The following is a 25,992-nucleotide window of genomic DNA, read 5'->3' on the forward strand; positions in this document are numbered from 1 at the left end:
TCTGCCAGGCCTTTTGCTGTTGCTGAGCTTGCCAGTTAATTCCTTCTTTTTCAGGATGTTCCAAACTGTTGTATTGGCCACTCCCACTGTTTTTGCTATCTCTCTGATGGGTTTATTTTGTTTCCTCAGCCTAATGATGGCCTCCTTCACTCACATGGGCACCTCTTTGGACCTCATGTTGGGAGTTCCAGTGAACAGCTACCAAATGCAAATGTAACACTCAGAACTACCTCCAAGTCTTGGACCTGCTTGATTGGTCATGGGGTACCCAGGAAACAGGCCACACCTGGCCATGCAGCTGCTTGCCAGCCATTCGTTCCATTACTTCTGAGCCACCAATGACAGGGGTGTGTGTATGCCACTGGCTGTCCTTCCTGAATGGTTAGTGCCCCACTTTTGTCAAACCCCTTGAATTACAGCTGAAAGTCCTGACTTCACTCCCATCTGGGTGTGTTTCCTTTCAACTTCAATGTGGTGGTGTACAGAGGCCAACTGCCAAAACAGTTATCCTTGTTCCAATATTTCTGGCCCTGACTGTATATTTAAAACACAGTAGCAGATTTTAAACAGCATAGCTAAAAAACTGGAAAGCTAAAATGCTAAAAATGCCTAGGAAAATAAAAAAAGTCTTCACCTGGCTTTGGAAAGAGTACAACATAGGCACTGGGCAAGCCTCTCTAAGGAGTTTGTTCCACAACCAGGGTGCCACAGCAGAAAATGCTCTTTTCCTGGTAGCCACCTGCCTTACCTCTTTTGGTAGGGGCTCCTGGAGAAGAACCCCCTGAAGATGATCTTAGGGTTTGGGCAGGTACATATGGGAGGGGGCAGTCCTTCAGATAACCTGGCTGCAAGCCATTTAGGGCTTTGAATGTTAATGCCAGCACTTTGAATCAGGCCTGGAAAGGCCTGCACTGGCAGCCGGTGCAGCTGGGAAAGTACTGACATAATATGATCTCATTGGCCAGTCCCCGTTAACAATCTCGCTGCCCTGTTTTGGACTAGCTGAAGTTCCCAGACCATTTTCAAAGGCAGCCCCATGTATAATGCATTGCAGTAATCCAGATGAGAGGTTATCAGAGCATGGATAACTGTAGCTAGGCTATCTCTGTCCAGATAAAGGCACAGTTGGTATATCAGCCTAAGCTGAAAAAAGTGCTCCATAAACATACACACATGCATGCACACTCACATAAACACAAGCACATGCACACAAACACGCAGATGCAGACACAAATGTGTATGCACATATGCACGCACGTGCACATACACACACACACACACACGCCTGGGGTTTTGTGAGGGAATCCTTTCCTTATCTCGGATCAGAGATAAGGGAAAGGGTTCCCTTGCTAGCAAGGGAAAGGCTGGAATTTCTCTTGCTAGCACTATTGTTAGCAAGAGAAACCCCAGGCTTTTCCTTCCTAGCCCTAGCAAGGGAGTCCCTTCCTTATCACTAATCTCTCATCAGAGACTGGAGATAAGGAATGGATTCTCTTGATAGTGCTAGCACAGGGAACCCCAGGCAGTGCCACAATTCTTTCAGTGGCAGCAGCAGATGCAGGGGGTTCTGGTGGACTGCCAGAAATGGCTTGGAGGGCCACACTTTTTGCACCCCTGGCCTGGACAATGCTTGTTTCAGCCTGGACTACAACATGTACAGGTAACATTTGTCAAGCTGATCCACCACTCTAAAAACAAGAATGGACCCACTTCCCTAATGTGATGACATGTTACACAGTTACACTGTAATTTGCTTTCAAGTCAAATTATGAAACTGTAAGTTTACCAGATGCAATAGAGGACAGGGGTTCTATATCTTTAAGAGTGGAGTACAACAGTGAATTTCCACATGCACAGATTTGTTTGTCCTTTCATTACTATGATGTGACAAACTGAAACTGCAGATCTTTTTCATCCTATCCAGGAACTCTTGACCTAGGGTCGGTTAATCAACCTCCTTTTCTGCAAGGTCTGAAGTTGAACTTTCTCATCTCCTCCCTTGCTGTTGTTGTTTTTAAATGATGTTCTAGATTTCATGTTACATAAGGAATACATTAAAATAGTTATCTTTTCCCAGTACAGGATATAGAAGATATGCACCCCAGCATGCTCTCCCTTCTTCTGATGCATGCGAAGTCCACAGGACTGCTTAGCTTTAGATCTCTTATTCTCTCCCAACCACACATCCCAACGGACATTTGCAGTTCATTTCCCCCACTCTGATTCTGATATAACTTCTGATATAATTTTAGGTTTCTCAGTGTGCAATCCTATGCAAGTTTAGACAGAAAAAAAATCCTACAGTTCCCAGTGTGCCCCAGCCAGAATGCTGGAAGTTGTGGGACTTTTTTTTTCTGTCTAAACATCCATAGGATTGCACCTTCAACTCTTCCAGTGTGCCTGTCGACCCTGCCAAGGCAGTGGAGTCTGGTGGCTCCAGTTTCGATGGGGCTGTGCATCCATTGTGACTTTCAGTCAGAACCAGTTAGAACTCTAAAGGAGCTATCCAAGCTCCTCCAAATAGGTTCAGCACCTTCAATAGCTCCTTTAGAGTTCTGGCTGGTTCTGACTGAAACCCAGAGCAGATTCACAGCCCCACTGACATCGGAGTCACTGGCCTCCACTGCTCAGAAGTAACTGCTCCGAAGTAACACAGGAGCAGGGCCAAGAAAAATAGCTGGCAACACTAAATCACACGTTCTTGAGTCTGTACTGGCACAAATACAGGGCAACCAATTCAAGCTCAATCCGACCAGAGGAAAAAGGGCCCACCTTTGGCCAGTGGAAGCTGGTGGCTCCGATTTCGTTGGGGCTGCGCACCCATTCCGGGTTTCAGTCAGAACCAGCCAGAACTCTAAAGGAGCGATCCCAGGTGCTGAACCTATTTGGTGGATGGGTCTCAGCACCTTGGATAGCTCCTTCGGCGTCCCGCCTGCTTCTTACTGAAAACCGGGAAGGATTCGCAGCCCCAGCGAAACCGGAGCCACCAGACTCCACTGCGCCCGGGCGCGCAGCCCTCGCACCTTTCCGGCCGGACCGCGAGTTGGCGAGGCCGGCCCGCTGCCGCCACGCGCGTGCGCGCTGCGGGGGCTCCGTGCGGTGACTTGGGCGAGCGGAATTCGCAAGCCGCTGGCGAGGGCGGGCGCGCAGGAAGGCGGGCGCGCAGGAAGGCGGGCGGGCGCGCGCGCGCGCGCGCGCTCTTGCGTGCGCGCGCCCGCCCGCCTGCCCTGGCCCTTGCGCGCGCATCGAGGTAACATTGTTCCTCGGCTTGCAGGAGGAGGAGGAGGAGGAAAAGGATGCTGGGAAAAAGCCAAACTCCGTGAGGTCATCACCAAGCGCCCGCTTTATTTTTTTTTTCCACAGCCCTCCAGCGGTGCTTTCTTTCTTTGCTACTTTGAGGCGCCGCCGCCGCCGCCGCCTCGCTCGTAGCTTTTGCTCCTTGTCGTCGTCGTCATCACAATCGCCGCCGCCGCGCCCCCCTCCCCCCTTCTCGGCGTCCGCTCGCTCTGCCGCCGTCGCCGCTGGCCGGTGTCGGCGCTCTGAAGGCTCGCGCCTCATCGGAGTGGGGGCGGGGTAAGGAAGGAACGAGGGAGCGGGGAGGAGGCTTCTGGCGGCGCCGGTTTCTTCCCCTCCCCCTTCTCTTTGTCTGCATCTCTCCCCCCCACCACCACCACCACGGCCACCACCACCACGGCCACAGTTTGCTTCGGCCACGGGGCAGGGGGTTGTGCCCGTGTGGAAGAAGTTGTGAGGGGGGCGCTGCGTGTGGGAGGTTTAAAGGGGGGGGGAGAGGAATTGGGGGAGGGGGCGTTCCTCAGTAAGAAAAGGCAGGCAGGCAGCAAAACTGGATTCTTTTATGGGGGGGGGGGCTGGGGAGGATGATGTACGCTCCAGGCCGTGAGAGAAGATGGTGGAAGGAAAAGGCCACCACTATTGTGTGGTGATTATTAAAAGGGAGGGGCGGAGGGGGAGAGAGAGAGTGTGTGTGTATGGGCGGGGGGGGGGATTTTGAGTGCAGAGGAGTATCTAGAGTAAGCTCTCAAAGCATGGTGGGGATTAAAGTTGGCTGCATTATGAAGGGAGAATGGAGTGCTGCGGGGGAGAAAGTGTGTTTAGTAGGAGGGAAATGTAAAATGTATTTTCTCTCTCCCTCCCTTTTTTTTGTTGCTGTGGTGTCCCATGTTCTTGTCATAGGAGTTTGGTTGCAAGCAAATGGTGAGCAGGTTGTTAAAATAATGTAAAGGGAGTGGGGGAGGGGAGGGGAGGGGAGGGGAGGGGAGGAAGAGACAGCACCTGAAGGAATCTGTCCAGATATACTTCTCTGGCTTTACTTCATGCTGAGTTGCTAGTTCAGTCCGTTCCAGTAGTTTGAGGCAGACTAAAACCTCAATCTGAAAAACCATGAGGAAATAACCTTCTAAAACTACTTCATAGCTGCTTGAAGTGACACATTTAAAAGGCACACTATAATTTGCAGAGTGTATAGGCAAGTGAAGCCCCATAGCTGGGGGTGGGGTGGGGGGTGCTGTCACAAAGAATTACTTTATACTGATTCTGAGCTGCATGGGCATGCACAAACTTGATTTAGTCAAGAAGGTGGTGATCTTAAATATTTTGCTGTAACAGCATGGTGAAAATACTTGCTGAGATGTTGAGGGTCCAAGATGTTTAAAGATAAATAGTTCAGAACTAATGACTTCAGTTATGCACAGAGTAATAGTGAAGATGCCATAGTACTGGTGAAGTGCACTCTTAAGCTGAAATCCTGTACACACTTACCTGGGAGCATGTTCCATTGAACTCAGAGGGGCTTACTTTTGAGTAGACTTGTATAAGATTGCAGTTTAGTGACCCAACTCCACATTACACAGCATTTTGCACCAGTTGAAGCCTCTAGATGGGGCAGCCTTCTGTAGATAACTTGTAGCAATACAGGGCAGCAGTCAGAAAAAGGAGTGTACATATTGTACATATAATGAGCCTGTTCAGACATCATGCTAAACCACTGTGGTTTGCATTTTTGAGTGAACCAAGGTGGCTTGGTATGTCATGTGTGGGGTCAAAATCCCAACCACGATGGCTAGGAAACCACCCTGGCTAACCACCCCTCTACAGTGGGGTTAAGGGGACCCAGGGTGGCATACCATGTCGTGTGGTGGGATCTCCATTGGTAAAAATGGCCACTCCTTGTGAAAATGCAAGGACCATAGAGACAGCAGCCTAGAGCGTCTGTCACTTTCGGCGATGCTCTAGACAGTATGGCTGGCTCTGTGGTTGCTGTCACATAGCGATGAATGGAATGGCCAACGCGCACCATTTTCCAGCGCGACGGCCATTGGGATAACTGGTGGTGGGAGGATGATGCGGTAACCACAAAACGGGTATGGGTAAGTAAACCATAGCATGCCACATGGTTCCTGGTCATATGACAGATGTGCATGTCGTGGCTAGCCTAACCCTACCTGCTCCATAGTTACCCTAACTACCCTTCCCCCTTTTGTGTATGAATAGGGCCAGTATCTGACAACCAAAGATAATGCTAAATGCATGAGATAGCGTTAGTACTACAAAACTTATGTCATAATAAATGTGTTGGCCTTTAAGATGTCACAGAACTCTACAGCAAAAACAACAGACTGATATCCCCCCTCCCCCCGGAATATATAATGGGTGACCCCCTTTGGCCATAATTCCTTTAGTTGTGTCTGAATGCTGCTTCAGTTGGTTTACTTTTATGTGCTCCAGTACTAGAGGCAGACACTGAGACTGCAGAACTTCAGGTACTGAAAGATGTAGATCTTTACATGATCAGCATATCTGTAGATATGCTCCAAACCCCTATATAGTCTTGCCAAGTGATTCATACACATTTCAAACAGGAGTCTGACAAGATGAAGCCTTGTGATCCTTCATAGGGAAGGATGCAAGAATATGATATGTAGCCATTGCTGCTGTCTTGGATTATGCCACAGGTGCATTGATGTCTTATGGCTAGCATAAAGCCATATATAAAGTTCATAAAGCAATAATAGTATCAAGTGGTACAGAGATAAGGGCCTTCCATCATATTCTATGGCTTTGTCATGTCTCTTCCACCCATACCCTGCTTATTGCTTTCCAGATATACTTATATGGTGCCATTGTCATTCCGACGGACTGTAAAGTTGAACTCCATAAACTGTAGTAGAAGCGAAAGGCTAAGAGAATGAGTCTGTTTAATCTGGACCGCTTTCGCTTTGAAAAGAAGACAAAAGTTGGGGAAGAGAATGCTCCATCCCCTGCATATCAGGAGGAGGCTGCTACTTCTGCTGCTTTGGATGCCGTAGATACAGATATTAAACTTCCTTGTGCTTCAGAACATCATGCTGCTCTTGTAGGTGGGAAAGATGGCAATGCTACTGATCATAGTAGCAGGCCAGCCACTCCAGTATCTGATGTGTCAGAGAAAACTGGTAAGTTCTGTTTTGTTTAATTCATAAATTATTAGAAAGGCTATATATGTCTAGCTTTAGTTTGCATTGCATATAATTCACGGTTGTTTAAATAGAAGTTTGTGGTTTGTTTTTTTAAAAAAAAACTTTAATTGAAGTATTTTATTAATTATATACAGTTCAAACTTCTCAAAGTTGCGGAGAAGGTTAAGCTCATCCAAGGTGTAAACTGTGCTGTGAATTGCGGAACTTGTTCCTTAATTTTTTGCTGAGTTGACTACTTCTTGTTAATGTATAAACATAAGTACAATAAAATGGAGGAAAGTCTGTATAGTGAAACAACTTTTGTAGCTTAATGTGAACAGATCTCTGAATACCGGTTGCTGGTGAAAAGCAGCTTTGGGGCCATTGTAGAAAATAGAATGAGGGACTAGATACATCTTCAGTCTGATCCAGCAGGGCTTTTTAATGTTATGTTCTTTATGTTTAATTATCCTGACATGATTGGCAGTGTTTTCTGAAGTCCTTGTCTGGTGTGTGTTGATTTATTTAAAATATTTCTAAGGGTGCACTCCTATTCATGTTTAGACAGAAAAAGGCCTACAATTCCCAGCATTCCCCAGCCAGCCATGCCCTTCATTTAGAGGATTCCAGAATGGTGCATGAAAATGTGAATAAAGCTACTTATACAAACATAAAAATATATTATAATAAAAACAGCGAATAAGCACAATGGACTAGAACACAGCAATTAAGCAGATTTTAAGAACAGAATAAAAGCATAAAAACTGAATGGAATTTCATCTAAAATTCCAGGTCTACTAAGAAGGGAGGAAGATCTTAATCTGGTGCCAATAAGTTTTTAGTGTCAGCAGCAGTCAAGCCTCTTTGGGGAACGCATTCCAGAGTTCGATTGCCACCACAAAAAGGGTCCTCTCCTTTGTAAATGCATAATTTGTTGTTGTTCAGTCATTCAGTCGTGTCCGACTCTTCATGACCTCATGGACCATAGCACGCCAGGCCTTCCTGTCCTGCGCTCGCTCCCGGAGCGTGCTCAAGTTCATATTCATTGCATCGGTGATGCTATCGAGCCATCTCATCCTCTACCGTCCCCTTCTCCTTTTGCCTCCAATCTTTCCCAGCATCAGGGTCTTTTCCAGAAAGTTTTCTCTTCGCATTAGGTGGCCAAAATATTTGAGCTTCAGCTTCAGTATCTGTCCTCCCAATGAGCAGTCAGGGTTGATTTCCTTGAGGATGGACTGATTTGACCTCCTTGCAGTCCAGGGCACTCGTAAGAGTCTTCTCCAGCACCACAGTTCGAAAGCATCAATTCTTCAGCACTCAGCCTTCCTTATAGTCCAGCTCTCACAGCCATACATTACTACTGGGAAAACCATAGCTTTGATTAGACGGACCTTTGTCGGCAAGGTGATGTCTCTGCTTCTTACTATGCTGTCTAGGTTTGCCATAGCTTTCCTCCCAAGGAGCAAGCGTCTTAATTTCATGGCTATAGTCACCGTCTGCCGTGATCTTGGAGCCCAAGAAAGTAAAATCTGTCACTGCTTCCATTTCTTCCCCTTCTATATGCCAGGAAGTGATGGGGCCAGATGCCATGATCTTAGTTTTCTTAATGTTGAGTTTCAAACCAGCTTTTGCACTCCCTTCTTTCACCCTCAACAAGAGGATCTTTAGATCCTCTTTGCTTTCTGCCATTAGGGTGGTATCATCTGCATATCGGAGGTTGTTGATAATTCTCCCGGCAATCTTAATTCTGACCTCTGATTCATCCAACCCGGCATTTCTCATGATGTACTCTGCATATAAGTTAAATAAGCAGGGTGACAATATGCAGCCTTGTCGTACTCCTTTCCCAATTTTGAACCACTCGGTTGTTCCATGTCTGGTTCTTACTGTTGCTTCTTGACCCTCGTACAGGTTTCTCAGGAGACAGGTAAGGTGGTCTGGTACTCCCATCACTTTAAGAATTTGCCACAGTTTGTTGTGCATAATACACCTCTGCTAAAGAGAGTACTTGGCTAAGGGCCTCTGCAGAAGATCTTAAGGCATGGGCAGACTAGTATGGGAAGAGACATTCCTTCAGGATTTTAGGTCCCAAGCCATTTAGGGCTTTGAAGGTAAATATCAGCACATTAAATTGGGCTCAGAAGCAAACAGGCAGCCAATGTAATTCTTTCAGAGTAGGTAATATGAGCAATTGTGGATAAACTAATCAGGATTCTGGCAGCTAGTTCTGCACTAATTGGGTCATCTTTATTGAAAGCCCAACATATAACGCATTGCAGTAATCCAGTCTCAAGGTTACTAGAGCATGAATTACTGTGGCCAGTTCTTAAATACAAACCAGATTTTTTTTTCCATTAGTCTATTCAAATAGTTTAAAGGTCTAGAACTGCCTTCCCCAATCTGGTGTGCTGGCTGGAAATGATGGGAGTTGCAGTCCGCATACATGTCAAAAGCACCAGGTTCAGAAAGTCTAGTCTGGAAAGTGGAGAGAGAGGGGGAGAGAGAGGTGCTATGTATTGGCTCAGGAAGGGTGAATTTGAGACTGACCTATGAAAAAACGGTTTGAGTAGCTGACGTTTTACTGTCTTCAGTGGGGTATCTATTGAGTGAATGCAATTTCCATTGATGCAGTTTTCCATGACTTGCCTTTGTAAATGAGAACACCATTGGATTCTTCTTGGTGCTATATTGCTTTTTGTGACTGCAAGGATTTGCAATCTAGCCTTAAGTGGCATATGACTACTGTCTGGTATATGCAATTTTCTGTTCTGCATTTATGTGTAGTTTTGTGTGTGTGCACAGATGTGCACTTTTTGTTTTATGATTTGATCATTTGAGTAACCATTCGTACCACAAACTTGAAAATTCATAGCCTATTAAAAAAAAGATATTTTGCTAATCCTTAAGAGGTGACAATTCCTTATTAGCATGTTCTTGTCTAAAAGACGAGTCTTGTTCTTACCTGTTGCATGCAGCACTCATGGTGATAAGTTGGTGTTTGGCCCCAGCTTAAATGACAACGTAGCTAGATAGACTGTTGTTGTGCTTTGCTTATGTGGTGGTGGAGTTGAGCCAAGCAAGGCAGAGGAGTTAAGACAATGTAGCAAGTTGGGTCCTTTAAAAGGGGGGGGGGATTTTTAACATTTAAATAGGACTTTTTTCTGTCCAGTTACGATTAAACCTTACTTTGATGTATCAGTCGTGGGCATTTCAATTTTGTTTGCTACTTTGATTTTTTGTGAGGTCATGACTGAGCTAAGACAGAGTGAAGCAGAACAGCGCAACACTAGAAAGAAAAAAGAAGACAAAATTGTCCAATGTCCATTTTCCTTTATTCCCATATTAAGGCTGCAATCCTATACCTACTTACTTGGGAGTAAGCTCCATTGAACTCAACAGAATGTATTTATGAATAGAGATGCATAGGATTGTGTGCTGTTAACCTCAAACTGTCATGGGTGTTGGTTGTAAGAAAGACCTTGGATGGGAATATTTTAAAGATATTTCCTCTATACATAAAAAAGAAAATTGTGCAAAATATATACAGTGAATCTTTTATTCAGTGGAGATAGAACCTCTCTTGTGAGAATTCTCCCAGTGCTTGTCAGATCAGGGAGTTCGGTCACTAAAAGGGAAGGGAACAGGGTATTTGTTGCTCCCAGACTTCCTTCTAATTCAGAGAGCCTGAGTGCTCTTGGGAGCAGTCCCTCTAGGCTGGAGGTATTGCTGTTGAATATCAGGTTGGTGAATGGGAAAACAGCCATCCCAGACTTGATCTTGGATGAGCAAGTTGACCTGGCTTGTATCCTGGAGACCTGGCTAGACAAAGGTGGGGCAAATCTTTCCCAGCTGCACCAGCCTGCTCATTCACAGATCTGGTTTTCTGTGTTGGGTGATATGATGGTGATCTGGGTGTGGAGGGACCTCCTACAGTTGTCATGGACAGTTCACTACCTGGCGAGGTTTATACTTACTGGGACTTGGAGCTAATGCAAGGCTAGGGAGCTGATTAAGATGGTCTGCCCCAGAAGGCGGATGGATTCAAATGGCTTCCTGATGGCTGTTGGAGGATTTTCCTGTTGCCTTCGCAGGCAATTCTGTTGAAGCCCTGGTTGACTTCTGGAATGGGGAAATGGGCTGGGCAGCTGACACAATCACCCCTGAGCACCCTCTCCCACTGAGTAGAGCCAAACAAACTTCTTGGTTTTCCAGAGAGCTTGGGGTGGTGAAGCAAGCGGGACAACAGCTGTAGCTATGTTGGTGGCAAACTTGGAATGAGCCTGTCCAAGTCCTTTCTCAGTCCCGCCGCTTTCAGAGGCACACTTGATTGGCGTATGGGAGAGGGCTTTCCTGGTGGCTGTTCTCAGGCTTTGGAACTGTTCGTAGGTGTCAGGAGCACCCTAGCTGCCTCTTGCAGTCCCCACCAATATCCAACTCAGGACACAGACAATGAGGAATTCTTTCCAAGACTTTATTCCTTTATGACTCTTTCAGAATACTAGTTGCTAGTGCCAAAGCAAGGAACAGCACTGGGGAAAGATAGCTGAGTAGTCTAAGCTCCAGGTAAGGCAGTTGGTCCCCGTTTGAAGGAGAATCACGGGAAGACCCTGAACTTATGGGCTAGGGAGAGATCCTCCCTTTTTCCCTTGGGTCCTCGGGACGCGACCGTTCTTTGCATGCCAAACGAGCGCCACACCTCCTTTCAGCGCCCTCCATCTGTCGTCGCTCCCTGCATCTGCGCCGAGCATCCAGCAAGCCCCCCTCCAGTGCTCTCTCACTGCCAGGGTCACTATCTATCCCAGGAATGCTGGCAGGAGGAATCTCTGCCAGCTGCTGTGCTTGTGAGAGATGAGTGAGCTCCTCTCCCACGGATTGCTGTTCCTCCTCAGAATCAGAACTGCTCTGGGGCTCTATTGGCTCAGTTTCCTCGCTCCTATGAGGCCCCCCCTCATGCTCCTCCCCTGGGGCCCCGGGTTTGTGGGGGTACAGCTGGTGGAAGCGCCTCAGCAGCAACGGAGCATGCACATTTTCCGTGGGTTCCCAGGATCGCTCATCTGGCCCGTACCCCTTCCAGTCCACCAGATATTGCAGGCGGCCGCGAGAAAGGCGGGAATCCAGAATCTCTGTGACCTCAAACTCCTCCTCCCCCTCCACCAGCACTGGCTGCGGGGGGGAGCCGGCCGAGCGATGAGGGTTGCCAGAAACCAGGGGGGACAGCAAGGACCAATGAAAAACAGGATGGATCTTCATGAGGGGGGGAGAGCCAGGCGAAAAGCAACAGCATCTAGGCCATAATCTGGAAAGGCCTCGTGCGGCAAGGCGCGAACTTCCTTGCGGGCGAGTGAGAGGGGAGGTATTGGGTGGACAACCAAACCCAGTCCCCCGGTTGCAGAGATGGACCCGGCTGGCGCCGTTGGTCTGCAGAGGCCTTGTAGGCTGTCTTGGCTTGCTCGAGGGAGTCTCGTAAGAGGTGGTGTACTGCTCGTAACTCCTCTAAAAAGTCATGGGCCGCCGGCAACGAAGAGGGAGCTAGGGTGGACGGGAAAGCCTTGGGGTGGTAACCAAAATTGGCAAAAAATGGAGTTTGGCGGGTGGAAGCATGGCAGGCATTGTTATAAGCAAATTCTGTGAGAGGCAGCAAGGAAAACCAGTCATCTTGCTGGTAATTGACATAACAGCACAAATATTGCTCCAGAGTCGCATTGGTGTGCTTGGTCTGACCGTCCGTCTGTGGATGCTGGTTGGAGGAAAGACAGAGCGTCACATGGAGAAGCCCAAGTAGTTCCCTCCAGAAATGGGCAGTGAATTGGGGCCCCCTATCCAAAATGAGACCCTCGGGCCATCCGTGGAGCCGGAAAACATGCACCAAAAAAACCTCCACCGTCTCCCTGACTGTGGGCAACCCAAAGCAGGGGATGAAATGGGCCATCTTAGAAAACAAATCCACCACCACCAGAATAGTGTTCTTACCATGTGAGGGAGGCAAGTCAGTGATGAAGTCAAGGGAGAGCAGTTTCCAAGGTCCTGAGGGGTTAGGCAGGGGTGAAGCAAGCCTGTGGGCTTGCCTGAGGGGGCCTTCGCCTGCTGGCAGGTAGGGCAGGAGGCGACATAGGTCTTGACGTGCCGACACACCTGAGGCCACCAGAAATCCCGCGTCACTCCGTGCAGGGTCTTGGCGAAGCCAAAATGCCCAGTGGTGGGGGAGTCGTGGCACTGATGGAGTACCTTCTCGTGGAGGGGTCTAGAAGGCACATAGACCCGGCCGGAATGGTAAAGCAGGCCACCTCGCAAAGAGAAGGGGGGAGATTGGGGGAGGCCAGAGGCTAGCCCCAATTCCTCCACTTTTGTGCGGACAATAGCATCCTGAGCCTGTTCAGAGTGAATAAGTTCCTCCCAAGAGTGAGGTACCGCAGCTGCCGCCAGGCTCTGGGGGGGAAGAATCAGAGGGGGGGGATTTCCCTCACCCCCTGGCTGGAGGTCCGGCTTACGAGAAAGAGCATCTGCTTGTAGGTTGTCGGAGGCCTTCACATGGCAAATCTTAAGGTGGAACCGGGGAAAATGAAGCGACCACCTAATCTGCCGCTGGTTTAAGGCACGGGCTGTCTGAAGATGTTCCAGGTTGCGATGGTCGGTTCTAACTTCAACTGGGTGCTGTGCCCCCTCCAGAAGATGATGCCAGGTCTTCATAGCGGACTTGATGGCCAACAGTTCCTTCTCCCAGATGGTATAATTCCTCTCAGACATGTTCAGCTTCCTGGAGTGGTAGGTGCAGGACTGCAACCCGCTGCCCGCCCGATTTGGCTGAAAAAGCACCGCCCGCACCGCAGAGTCAGAGGCATCAGTTTGCACCACAAAAGGCTTCCTCGGGTCGGGATGTAACAGGATCGGCTCAGAACTAAAAAGCATCTTAAGTTCCTCGAAAGCCTGTTGGGCAGATGCCGTCCAATGAAAAGGAGATTTCCTGCCTTTAAGGAGGTCCGTGAGAGGAGATGTCAGCCAAGCAAAGCTGGGCAGGAACTTTCTGTAAAAATTAGCAAACCCAGAAAATGTTGCAAGTCCTTCTTGGTGGATGGAGCCTGCCGGGAGAGGACAGCCTGGACCTTTTCAGGATCCATCCTGATACTGTCAGCTGAGATAATGTAGCCAGGATAGTCCAAAGAGGTTAGGTCAAACGCACATTTCTCCAGCTTGGCATACAGATGGTTCTTGCGGAGGTGCTGGAGGATGGCGGAGACATGATGCTGAGGGGCATGGAGGTCCTCAGAAAATATAAGTAAATCATCGCGATACACAATGAGCAAAGTGTCCAAATAGTCCTGGAAGATGGCATTCATAAAACGTGAAAATGGGGGGGGGGCCCCGCAGGCGAGCCCAGACGGCATCACTAGGTATTCATATGCTCCGTACCGGGTGCCGAAACAGGTCTTCCACTCATCCCCCTCCCGGATGCGAATCAGATTGTAGGCACCACGCAGATCCAACTTTGTGAAAATCTTGGCTCACCCCAGGCGCTCCAGAATCTCCGGTATGAGGGGGAGGGGGTACTTGTCAGGGATGGAGACCGAATTCAAAGCTCTGAAATCACGCACCGGGCAGAGTTTGCCTGATTTCTTGCGCACAAACATGGTAGGGGCACAGGTGGGGGAGGAGGAGGGGCGAATGAAGCCACGTCTGAGGTTTGTGTCCAAAAACTCGCGCAGAGCTCGAAGCTCCGGCTCCGACATCGAATACAGGCGGCCAGCGGGGATGGTCGCCCCAGGAATGAGGTTAATGTCACAGTCAAAGGGGCGGTGGGGGGGGGGGAGCTGGTCGGCCTCCTTCTTGTCGAAAACATCCCGAAAAGCCGCATACTTCTCTGGGAGGATCACGGTAGCTGAAGAACTGCCAGAAGCAAACGAAGAGTGGAGCTGTAATCCGGGTCACGGCACCCAAAGAAGGAGGAAGCCCATTGATGGTCTCCACTGCCAAGGGGGCAGGAAGAGGCAGGGTAGGAATCCTGTGTAAGAGAGCGAACGTTTCATCCATGAAACTGGTCATAGCCCCAGAGTCCACTAAAGCTATGGCCTCCACCACACCCCGCTGGGAGGAGCGGAGGTGAACATGCAATAGCAGATGGGAGGGAGGGGGGTTGCAGAAGGCACCCACCTGGTGAGGAACCAACCCCCACACTGGAGACCCCCAACAGGCTTGGGGGGCAGCCTAGTCAGGCCTGGGGACGAGGAGGAGGAGGAAGGAGAGGAGGGGGAGGCAGTGGGGCTGCAGGTCTAGCGCGGCAGGTTTTGGCGAAATGTCCCAGCTTTCCACACCGAAAGCATTGGCGCCCCATGCGCTGCCGCTCTAGTACCTCCAGGGGCAGCGGTGCTCAGGTAGCTCCCAACTGCATCGGGGTCTCCTCCGCCCCCAATGTGGGGGAGGGGGCAGCAAACATGGGGAAATGGGAGGAGGGAAATCTCGGCCCCCGGCGCCCCTCCGGGTCTGCCGGCGCCCCTCCATCTATCTGGAGGCAGGTCTGGATGAGGTCCTCCAAAGTAGGTGGGCTAGGCGTGTGTGCTAACTCATCCAAGATCTCATCGTTCAAACCGTCCAAAAACTGAGCCAGCAGCGCAGCATCATTCCACTGTAAATCCTGCATCAGCAAGTGAAAAGTTGTTGCGTAGGTGGAAACTGAGTCCTTGCCCTGCCTGAGGCTTTGAATCTCTCGGGAAGCCGTCTGCGTGCGCAGGGGGTCATCGAAAAAACTGGCCATCGCTGTCATGAAACCTTGATAGTCCCTGAGCAGGGGGTCATTAGCGAGAAGAAGTCCCGAAGCCCATTTAGCTGCCACGCCTGAAAGTAGGTTAATGATGAAGCCCACACGAGCCTGTTCTGTCAGGAAATCCTCTGGTCGTAGGCGCATGTACAGCTCCGATTGGGCCCGGAAAATCTGAAAAAGTCCTTTCTCACCAGAAAACTTCTCTGGGAGAGCCACCAGGCACTTGCAGCGGTGGGGAATGGGAGGTGGGGGGGGTTGAACCGCAGCTTGCAGACTTTGTACGGCAGTCGTCAGTTGAGCCACTTGATCACGAAGAGCCTGGTTCTCTTGCACCAGCGCTTGCACCGCCGGGTCCATGGCAGCCTCCAGAGGCAGTAGGAGCAGAGAGAGAAAAAAGAGGAACGGGGACCAAGCTTTCAGTAGTGCCCTAGCTGCCTCTTGCAGTCCCCACCGATAGCCAACTCAGGACACAGACGACGAAGAATTCTTTCCAATTAATAATTGTTTATTACTTTATGATTCTTTCAGAATACTAGTTGCTAGCGCCAAAGCAAGGAACAGCACTGGGGAAAGATAGCTGAGTAGTCTAAACTCCAGGTAAGGCAGTTGGTCCCCGTTTGAAGGAGAATCACGGGAAGACCCTGAACTTACGGGCTAGGGAGAGATCCTCCCTCTTTCCCTTGGGTCCTCGGGACACGACTGTTGTTTGCATGCCAAACAAGCACTATGCCTCCTTTTGGCGCCCTCCATCTGTCGTCGCTCCCTGCGTCTGCGCCGAGCGTCCAGCAAGCCCCCCTCCAGCGCTCTCTCACTGCCAGGGCCACTATTTATCCCAGGAATGCCGGCAGGAGGAGTCTCTGCCAGCTGCTGTGCTTGTGAGAGATGAGCGAGCTCCTCTCCCACAGATTGCTGTTCCTCCTCAGAATCAGAACTGCTCTGGGGCTCTATTGGCTCAGTTTCCACCCTGACAGTAGGCTGCTTAGCAGTAAGGCAAGTAATGTAGGCTCCTGTGATAGTTGGCAACACTGGGGGAGGTCGTTTTAAAAATCTCTGCCTGAGCAAAGCTAGACAAGGGTGGGAAAATGGAATGGGCAGAAAACTGGCAGCACAAAGCAATCTTGCCTAAAAGCTCTGCAGCTTATGTATGTAAGGTTGTGTGCGTGTGTGTGTGTGTGTGTGTGTGTGAGAGAGAGAGAGAGAGAGAGAGAGAGAGAAAGAAAGAAAGAGAAAGAAAGAAAGAAAGAGAAAGAAAGAAAGAAAGAGAAAGAAAGAAAGGAAGAGTGAATCATTGAGTTCCCTGATGACAAGACACACTATTGCCAGGTTTAAAAGGTCCCTTAACAAATGTGTGTCCTGAGAACATGCACAAATTTGTACGTGTGCCTAGAGGAGCACATTTGTTAGCAGAACTCATTGCCAAGGGAGGCCAGATTAGCTCCTACTCTGTTATCCTTCCACTGGCAGGCAAATATATTTTTACTCTGACAGGCTTTTGGCACCTAAGTTGATTTGCTGCCCAATTGGGTTTTTAGTCTGGTGGGTGCTGTTATTTCTTTCTTGTTGATGTTCTTTTACTTGTCTTTTAATTTTATTTGTGTTTTATTGGATGTGTGTTTAATTGAAGAGTTCTAATGTCTTTCTTTTTTTCCTTTTTGGTATTTTATTTCTAGCTGCCTTGAGAGCTATTTTAGTGGAAAGGTGGGATATAATTTTAATAATGAAAATAAAGCTTCTCTGCTCCTCATTTGCTGGTGAGACCTCATCTGGTTTAATTCTTGAATCAGCCACTGTAATAAGAATGTTTCAGCTACACTTTGTCAAACAAGGGTTTGCCGATGGTTGCATTTGAACAATCATATCTTGGCGCGCCAGAATGAAATGCAGAAGTTTCCAATTAACTGTAGTTTCCTGTCTTGTCCAAACCAGGAAAATATGGTTAACATCTTTGAAACAAGTTGGAATCTTAAACAGGCGTCAACACTTTTGTTTATTTACACTTCTTTTTTTTACCTCACCCTTTTGAATTTTGTTTCCTCACCAGGTGGCTAACAAACACTGATCCTGTGATATGCCCTGAAATGCACACCACAATTTATTGGGATAAGATTTGAACAGAGCTGTTTAACTTGCAGTTTTCACACAAAACTTTTATCTGCTGACTCTGTATTTGGAGGGAGTGTGGTAGAGCACATTGTTGACATGTTGAACGTCATGGGGTCAGTTCACACACCTCTACCTAAAAGGATCTCAGGCAGCAGGGCTGGAATGACCTCTGTTTTAATCCTTGGAAAGTATTGTATTAGAGTATATAATACTGGGCTAGTTGGACCAATGGTTTGATACAAGGCAGCCTCATTTGCATTCATGTAGAAAGCTGACACTTGACTGGTTTGTTTGGTATTTCCCCGCTGTAGTGAGTGGCTTGTTCATTTGTTACAGTGTTTACTGATTTCCTCTGTATATTTGGTAAACGGTTTCTAGGAAGAAAGAATCGCAAGTAGCATGTTTTTGAATGATCAGCACAACTTATCAGGAAAGACTTTTCGAGTATTGGCACCTACAGGAAAATTTTCCGAGATATTATTGTCAGTATTTGTTGATAGTTTAGGCAGCATGCTTCGTTTTGTAATTTACAGCATGGCACGGTACATGGCATTGCTTTTCTTATTTGTCCTAGCACTTCCCATTAATGAATGTGAATAAACAACTGGTGCTTGTCTTCCTATCTGCCTTCAGTGTTTCTTTCACTCATTTATTTTAACTAGTCACAGTCCAAAATTCTATAGAGGGCTTTTCAAACTCTTTCCCCACCCATACGTAACACAGCAGCTATGTTCCACAGCTCACCATGTACCTGAATCAGATCCCCATTTTCTACCTCCTGCCTATTTCTTCTGAATAACAAAAGTAGCCTTAATTCCAAGCATATATATATTTATAGAATTTGCTTGGAATAATTATTTTAATATTTTATATGAAGCATGAGGTCTTGCTGAATCTTAAACAAACAAGTTAAAGGCTACTGGATGGTAGAAATCAGAATTTCCCGTTGAACTGTCAAGCTGTGTGGCTAAGGTCAGTGGAAAGTTGGTTTTCATACTGTGGACTGATGCATACAGTCAATGAACATGGGTTATGGATTGAGAACAGGCTGTGTGATCATGTGCCCCCGCTCCTTGTGCTGCTCTGTTCCCCACCCCTTCTAGCTGGTTCAGTGTGATGGCTGACTGTTGCTCCACCCTGGCTTATTGGGTACTCCTGTTGAGTTTAGCATAGCTTTAATCAGTCTTGGTGATGATCAGATGACCAGTGAATAATGGGGGCAGGGGGACTATGTGTTCCAATGGCCTGATTATTAAACCATGATAACCTCATTTTACTATTAAATAGAGCTGGTATCTCTTTCTGAACTGCACTTTTCATTCAAAATCCACTGCACTCCAAGTTGCAAGTTCTTTCTTGATTTGCATCTCCCCCTACTTCAGTAAATCTCTCCAACTGTATGCCCTTGCTGCCATTTGGCAATAAACTTTGACTAAAACTCAGGGGGAATGGCACACCTCCCAGCTTCGAAGTTCACGCTGTGTAGTAGTTTTCAGTGTCAGTAAGTTGCTTGAGGTTATAAATGCTCAAGATTTATTGGAATTTCCATTAAGCATCTCTTGAGCACTTTCAGATTTTAAATTTATTTCCCATAAACTTTTGTCAGGCAGCAGTCCCATTCTGCAGCTGCTGTTCTTCTATGTGTTACTGTCTTTCCTATTTAGCCTTGCATGCCTCCAGGGTCAGAATATTTCTAGTCCTGAAAGGAGCCATAGATTGCTATTTGTTTTTGTTTAGGTTCTACACAGTGGGGAAACCATTATCTTTTCACTTCTTTCCCTTTCCCACTGCCAGACATTTAAACTAGGAGTGAGGAAGGACATTGAAGCTCTGCCCTTTGATGCCAGAAGACCTGTACAGACACACTCTAGTTTCTGAGCGTACACATGGCAATGGTTTTAGCTTATGTGTGCTCAATTTTTTCTCTGCAACGATTGGGTTTGCCATTGGGTTCAGTTACTTTTTTTAATGCAAGCTGAGGCTTTCAAGATGCCACAATTAGGATCAGATTTTTATTTATAATTTACCACATTTTCATGCCACCTTTTAACACTTGTTCTCAAGCAGTTTATATACAACAAATGTCTGAAATTACAGAATGTTTAATAAAACAATTCAAAAGCAAAAGCAACAATAAAAGCACACTTCCATTTAACTTATGGATGTTCAGCATGGCCATTTCTGGTGAAACATCTGCTATAGTAAGACATTTGTGTTTATGTAAAATATATTTATTCTTCCTCCTTCAAAATTATTTCAAAGATGACTCCAGTGTTCCAGAAACCCCTGAAGCAAAGAGGACAGTGCAGTCGTCTTATTTTAAGTATCGGAAAGATATTATTGAATTATCATCAGAAAGTGAAGAAGAACAAGAAGAGGAAGAAGAAGGGCCACCAAAGCACTCCCATGCAAAGCAACTCACTGCTCCCAGGAAGGATGTGATTATAATGTAAGCCTTTATAACTCCTTTTGTAATGCCTTTCATTTTGAATTTGGCAATCAAAGTGGATTCCCTAGTTGTATTTGTAAAGTGATATTAAGTCTATGTTTCTGAATGCTTTCTTACCAGTACTGAATTTATAGCATAAAAAATAAATAACCTTGCAAACGTTTACCCCCTTACCTGGAAGTAAGCCTCACTGAACTCAGTGGGACTTAGATCTGAGTAAATATGTATAGGACTGCACCATAAAGCTTTTTAATCGGTAACTTCATGAAAGCCACTGAATAGTGTCTGTGACTTGGTCACATTCCCGTTCAGCCTATAGGCACTGGGTGGTTATGGAGAAACCCATCCCTGAGAATTTGCAACCTGCGTGTGCATATATTTTATATGTCTGTCTGTCTGTCTGTCTGTCTCTCTCTCTCTCTCTCTCTCTCTCTCTCACACACACACACACACACACACACACACACACAGAGAGAGAGAGAGAGAGAGAGAGAGAATGAGAATATTCTTTGAAACCATCTGTAAAATTCAGGCTTATCGTTGCCTCTTTAACTTTATTGCTGTGTGGTCATTGTACCTCTCAGGATGTCAGCAGTGGCAGTAACCATATCTTGTGCTTGACATAACTCTGTGGCGGAGGGGACATCACCATATAATGAAGTATTATACTGACTGGGTTTGGACATCATGATAACCCACGATGGGTTAATTAAGCCACAATGGCTTAATTAACCCATCGTAGGTTATTGTCTTGTCTGGTGGGAGTTTTTTAACCCACGATGGCTTATTTGGCCAAAATAACCCACTCTGATAACCCATGGTCTGCAGAGCGGGTTATTTAACCTATTGTGGGATATCCAGTCATCTGGCAGTCACCGTTGGTTATTTTGGCAGGCTACAGAGCTGTGCAGGAAGAGCAGTCAAAACTTCTGCATGAATTCACAATTGCAGTATTGGGAAGAGGTTAAAGCCTCTTTGTCAGCAATGGCTATGGCGAGAATTGCGCTTTAGCAAATGAGCATTACATCTCTATGAAGCTTGGTCCTGATCCTGCAAACGTCCAAGGTTCTATCGCCACCTTAGGTTTTCACTGCTGTCAGTGTCAGGGCACTGGAATTTGAGTGGGCATGGGGTGCCACCTGAGTAGAGGAGGCTGGCTATGAGGTTTGGTCCTGATGCTGTAAACCCCCATGGTGTTATAGGCATCTTCCTCTTTTTGCCACACTTGGGATTTTTGCTCCCTTGGGGTAATTGCACAGGGTTTTGATGGTGGATCGAGTGCCTCCTGACTAGGAGAGGCTGTGTATGGAGTTTGCTCTAGATCCTGCAAACCCCCAAGGTTTTATAACCACATCCCCCTTTTTGGTACACTTGGGATTTTCACTCCTTGGTGAGTGATCGCGCCAGGTTTTCATGGTGGATAGGGTGCCACCTGACTGTGGGAGACTGTGTATGAAGTTTTGTCCGGACCCAGTGAATGTCCAGCTCTTTACAGGTGAAAAAGCACCAGTGCTCGAGTAAGAGGACTGCAGCAGGACAGAGGTGGGGCGGCGGGGGGCAGTGAGTTAGATTACACACAGTAGCTTAATAAGCTACTCACAGTAACTTATTAGCCTGGTTGTGTAACAGGGCATCGTGGACTTCCTATATTCTCAACCTAACTTCACAAATGTTCATGTCTACTGGTTATAAGAAAGACTCTATATGGGAATACTTTCAGGACATTCTGTCTATAGGTTAAAAAACAACCATGTGCAGTGCAACAAATATATGAAAGTCCTGGTTGTAAGAATGAAATAGTGTAGATAATACTGTAGTAGTAAATCTACATGGTCAGATTTGCACCATTGTTTAGGAAATATATGAAGTCTCAATAGGAAACTTGATTTAAATTGCCTTTTTCTTATTTATGTAAGATGTTGTCCTCTTTTTTCTTACTTATGCGCACCATTGTCTATCCTAATTAGAAGGGCTCACCAGGGCTTCAGGCAGAGGTCTTTCCCAGTTTGGCTGCCTGGGAACCTTTAAACTGGAGGTGCTAGATTCTGAACCTTAGACCTTTATGGATGCAAAATATGTGCTATAGCTCCTCCTGTTTGAAGTTTTTTTATTGTGGACACTGCTGCATGCCTTTGACCCAGCAGCCCCTGGATCAAAAGTTGATAGTGGTAGAAAGCTTGTTCTGTGTGTTCACCTCTTCATATACACACCTCATCCCTAGGAAAAGAGGAAATAGAGAATAAACCCTACAGCCAGCCTCTTGAAATCCAGTAACTTCTGCATCAGAAGCAGAAATTACCATTAAGGGGGATGTGCTCCTTGCAAAGATAGGCAAGCACAGTGAGTAATCTCCACTGCTGTCTGCCTGGGATCTGAATAGCTCAGATCAGAAGCAGGTGGAGGAAGTAGGTACAATGTTCTCTGACCTGGAAAGAAGATGGAGTTCCTGCAGTACAGCTGCTGTATGCACAACTCAGTTCCACCTCTACAAATGTGCTTTGAGCAAAGCAGCTAGGAAGAAGTGAGAGTGAAAGTTTCTAGGGCCCATTCTTTGCATTTATGCCTGAACAGAGGTGGCTCTTCTGGCTTTTCTAAGCCATGGACATTATATGAAAAGGTGGGATATACATAAATGCAGCCCTTCATTTTCATAAAGTTTTCCTTTTTCTTAGCCTAAGACTGAGGCCCAACAGCACATATTCCAGCATATTGCCAAGAATGTTTTGTGGGATCATCACATAATGTTCTTAATCACAGCAGCATTTCTATGTGTTACATACTTCATAAATCCTATACTGTTGAAAGTAGGATGGTAAATTTGAGACTGAAAGAACCATTGTCCATTTAAAAAGTTCTCCCAATTATAGATGAATATCTTCTGCAGTCAGAATTTTCAGTCTGTCTTTTGTTAACTGCATAAAATTATTTTCCAAATCAAAATTCTCAATAGAATACTTGTTTATATGATCAGTTGAGCCAGTTTGCTTTATTTTAAATCTGCTAATACTTTATATTCTTTAATTACACAACATCTTCAAGAAAAATTATAAATGACAACTTGATAATTAAATGTGCATTTTAAGATGCCCTCAAGTATTCAGTTTTATAAAAGATTCAGAAGATAATGTCTTGAGAATTATCTTTTCAGAGAAATGAATGGGGTTTTGAAACTTCTACTTACTTTTGTAATTAACCCAACTATATTTAATCCTTTTTCCCAAGGCAAATTTAAGGCAAATTGACAAGGATTTAACACCTTCTCTTAAGCTGTCCAGCATTTCACGGTCTTCAGATGTTGCAATATACAAAGACCCTATTGCTTAAGCATGTAAACTAGTTAATGTTGGAAAGGAGCTTCTTATTCCTGGTTGTTTCTACTTGGTTAAATGTATTTGAGTGTCTTCTGCTCTTAAGTATTTGCTGTGATCATGAGACAGACGAGGCCGGGCGGGGGGCGGGGGGAGCTCAGTCTGTGTCTCTTCCATCTTGGTGTATTTACTGCCTTTTTTCTTAAAAGGCTTTATAAATAAACAGTGACTTGCAGGTAGACAGGTTTTTGTAAATATAAAAGTGAGTACTTCTTTACCCGCGTGCATGCACACAAGCTCGTGCACATGGTAATGTCCCAAGATGATATCTGGTAGTATGAATTGACAGCTACCAACGTTTGTGGATACATTTGCAAATATAGCCCCATTTCATTTTCAGAGAATGGCCCTGGGTTGCCTAAAATGTTTATGTATGACCAATGTTGTCATATGACTCAAGGGCATTGAGTACCATTTCCCATCCCACCCACCCCACACACACACACATACTTTTCAGCCAGGATTGGGTCCCAAAGGCACTTAAAATTTTAAAAAAGCAGACGAAGTGACAGCTATAGTGGGGGGTGGGGGGAATGAATGGCAGTTTTCTGATTCCTACCAGTTGGTGACATAGCCCAGGCTCTTCTCTCCAGGGAGAGGGTCAGAAGGAGATGCAGATGGACTTAGGCTAGCTGATGGAAAAGTTGCCAGCACACAGAAACAGTCACTTCATTGATCTGCAGAGTCTTCTTGATCTATGCTGTAAGACATGATAATTTTAATGTATGCATGTGGGGTGTGTTATCTAAGAATCATTGTAGCTACTCGCTGTACAACTAATGTAATTCATATGATCTTGGTTGTTCATCTATAAAGCTTTTATTTTATGCATTTCTTAGCATGTTTCAACACTTCAGTCTTCCCAAGGCAGGTTACAATATCAAACATACAATTCAGTATCAACATAACAAATTCACAAAATCATAATATGCTTTAAAACAAGTTAAGAGTGAGCCAGTTAAAAACAATCCAAAACTTAAACATAGCAGCATCCATAATAAAAATTTTCAGTTAAATGCCAAAGAAAACAAATAAGTGTTCAAAACCATCATTAAAACGGCAACAGAATGAGTCAGCCATATATATGTAAGGCAAAAAGTTCTCTATGTCCTCTCATGAATAGATGCAACGTTAAAAGCCAACAGGGCTGGGATACACAAAATTTAAAACAATGGTCCAGTACACTGTATAATACAGCTACAGTTTGTTCTGTTTTTAATGACACTTTTTGTTTCCCTGTTTTTTTTTACAGTTCCCCCTCATGGTGGGTAGGGGATGATTTTCTATGGGACAGCTCTGACAAAATGCTACTTTGATATCATAAAGGGATAATCTCAAAAATCAGTGTTTACCTAGCTGCAGCTGCTGCAGCAAAAGATTCTAGACAATAATGCGAAGACATTCCCCAGAAAGAAACATAGCATATAAACGACTTATGTGTCTGATAAGAGTTTATGAAAAGGCTTAAGTTAAGTGCTTCCTCTCCTGAGAACTTGACTGTTGACAGGACAATTGGTTTCTAACAGTTATATTCCTACAAATGTTACTCCAGTTCATATGTCTTTGAAAATGCTATTTTAAAACTCTAGACTAAAATGGCCTTCATATATTTATGTTAATACTTGACAGCTCTGAACCTTCTGATAGTGAAGAGGGTGAAGGTGAACCACCGTACCAACCTTCAGATACCACAAAGGAAGAGGAGGAAGAGGAAGAGGAGGAGGAAGATCTGAACTATTGCAAACTCCAAACATTAAAGGAACTCTTTCCACAAAAAAGTGACCAAGAGTTATTACAAGTACAGTAATATAATTTTGGGTTGTTACCAGTTTTGAAGTGAGCATCCATATATAGGCCTCTTGTACATTTGGAAGATCAATCTCATTCACAAAATCTGATCGTAGTATGCAGATTGGTTTATTTAGTCTGCTTGAGCAATGTTAGTATACAATTTGAAGAAAGTTCCTCATGCACACACGCTACACCGCTAATGTAGCATAGTGGCTAAAACTGAGCCATAGTCCAGGACATCCCTGTTTCAAATCCTGCATCTCCATGAACACATCATTAGGTGCCTGTGAGTCAGTCACTCATTTATATCCATGTAACAGGTTAACAACTGTGACACCTAAGCTATTTATCTTTCATGGATTGTGCTTGATTAAAATATTTATACCTTGCCATTCTGTCCCACAAAGCCATGCCCCCAGTGCCTCACAAAAATGATTTTAAAACATAACAAAATAACTGTTTAAGTGAACATCAACTTAAATGGAAAACTCTTTGACATTCAAAACAACGTATTAATGCTAAGTATTGTCACTGCCATTGTCAAGAATGTAGGGTGAGCACAGAAATCAGCTTCTTGACAATCTTCCTTTCTTAAATAAGTTTTCTTAAACATGTTTTCTAGCTCTTTTGGCTGTAAAGATATGCTTAAAACAATGTGGGCAATGTCTTCTAAAGATTTCCAGTAGTTGGGTGCATGGTTACATTACCCTGCATGTTGCTAGATTCAAACTTGTTGCAGCATTTGAACACAGTGGGACTTGCTTCTAAATTAACATGCATAGGATTTCACTGTAAATTCTTCAAAGTTATTTAAAATGGCTCTAACTTAAAAAGAAAGAAAGAAATGTTTGGCTTATTTTGTTTTCTCTCTAGCTAATAGAATCAACTGATACAATGGATGAAGCTATAGCTGCTGGCCTGAAGTTGGTTGAAGAAGGTATACAATCATTTTCTGTTAATGATTTCTTGTTCAACCAGAGTGTTTGATGTAACTTTCCTTCCAAAAAAGTCCTTAGCTAAACAATGTAAGAGTATAGGGAAATATTAGGAATTGCAAGGCCTTTGTTGCTAAGC

The 25,992-nt window shown here is 45.6% G+C and overlaps 1 protein-coding gene across 7 annotated transcripts in view; it reads left to right on the forward strand.

Annotated features, from left to right (window-relative positions):
• Positions 1-3,229: 3,229 nt before the first annotated feature.
• Positions 3,230-25,992, forward strand: part of SMARCAD1 (SNF2 related chromatin remodeling ATPase with DExD box 1) — a 64,865-nt gene continuing 42,102 nt past the window's right edge. For 5 of the 7 annotated variants that reach the window (XR_014791978.1, XR_014791979.1, XM_084855635.1 and 2 more), the window contains exons 1-6: positions 3,230-3,573; positions 4,195-4,215; positions 6,122-6,452; positions 19,573-19,759; positions 24,757-24,925; positions 25,792-25,855. Coding sequence is in view for 5 of the 7 variants with exons in the window: in XM_084855635.1 (XP_084711761.1) it covers positions 6,206-6,452; positions 19,573-19,759; positions 24,757-24,925; positions 25,792-25,855 (667 nt within the window). In the remaining 2 variants the exon portion in view is untranslated. Of the gene's footprint in view, positions 3,574-4,194; positions 4,216-4,254; positions 6,453-19,572; positions 19,760-24,756; positions 24,926-25,791; positions 25,856-25,992 lie in introns of those variants that run through there. The other 2 variants (XM_084855636.1, XM_084855637.1) reach the window with 2 other exon arrangements.

Source organism: Heloderma suspectum, chromosome 5 (assembly GCF_057233095.1).
Source record: "Heloderma suspectum isolate Gila_16-S chromosome 5, 16-S_ref, whole genome shotgun sequence".
NCBI lineage: Eukaryota > Metazoa > Chordata > Lepidosauria > Squamata > Helodermatidae > Heloderma > Heloderma suspectum.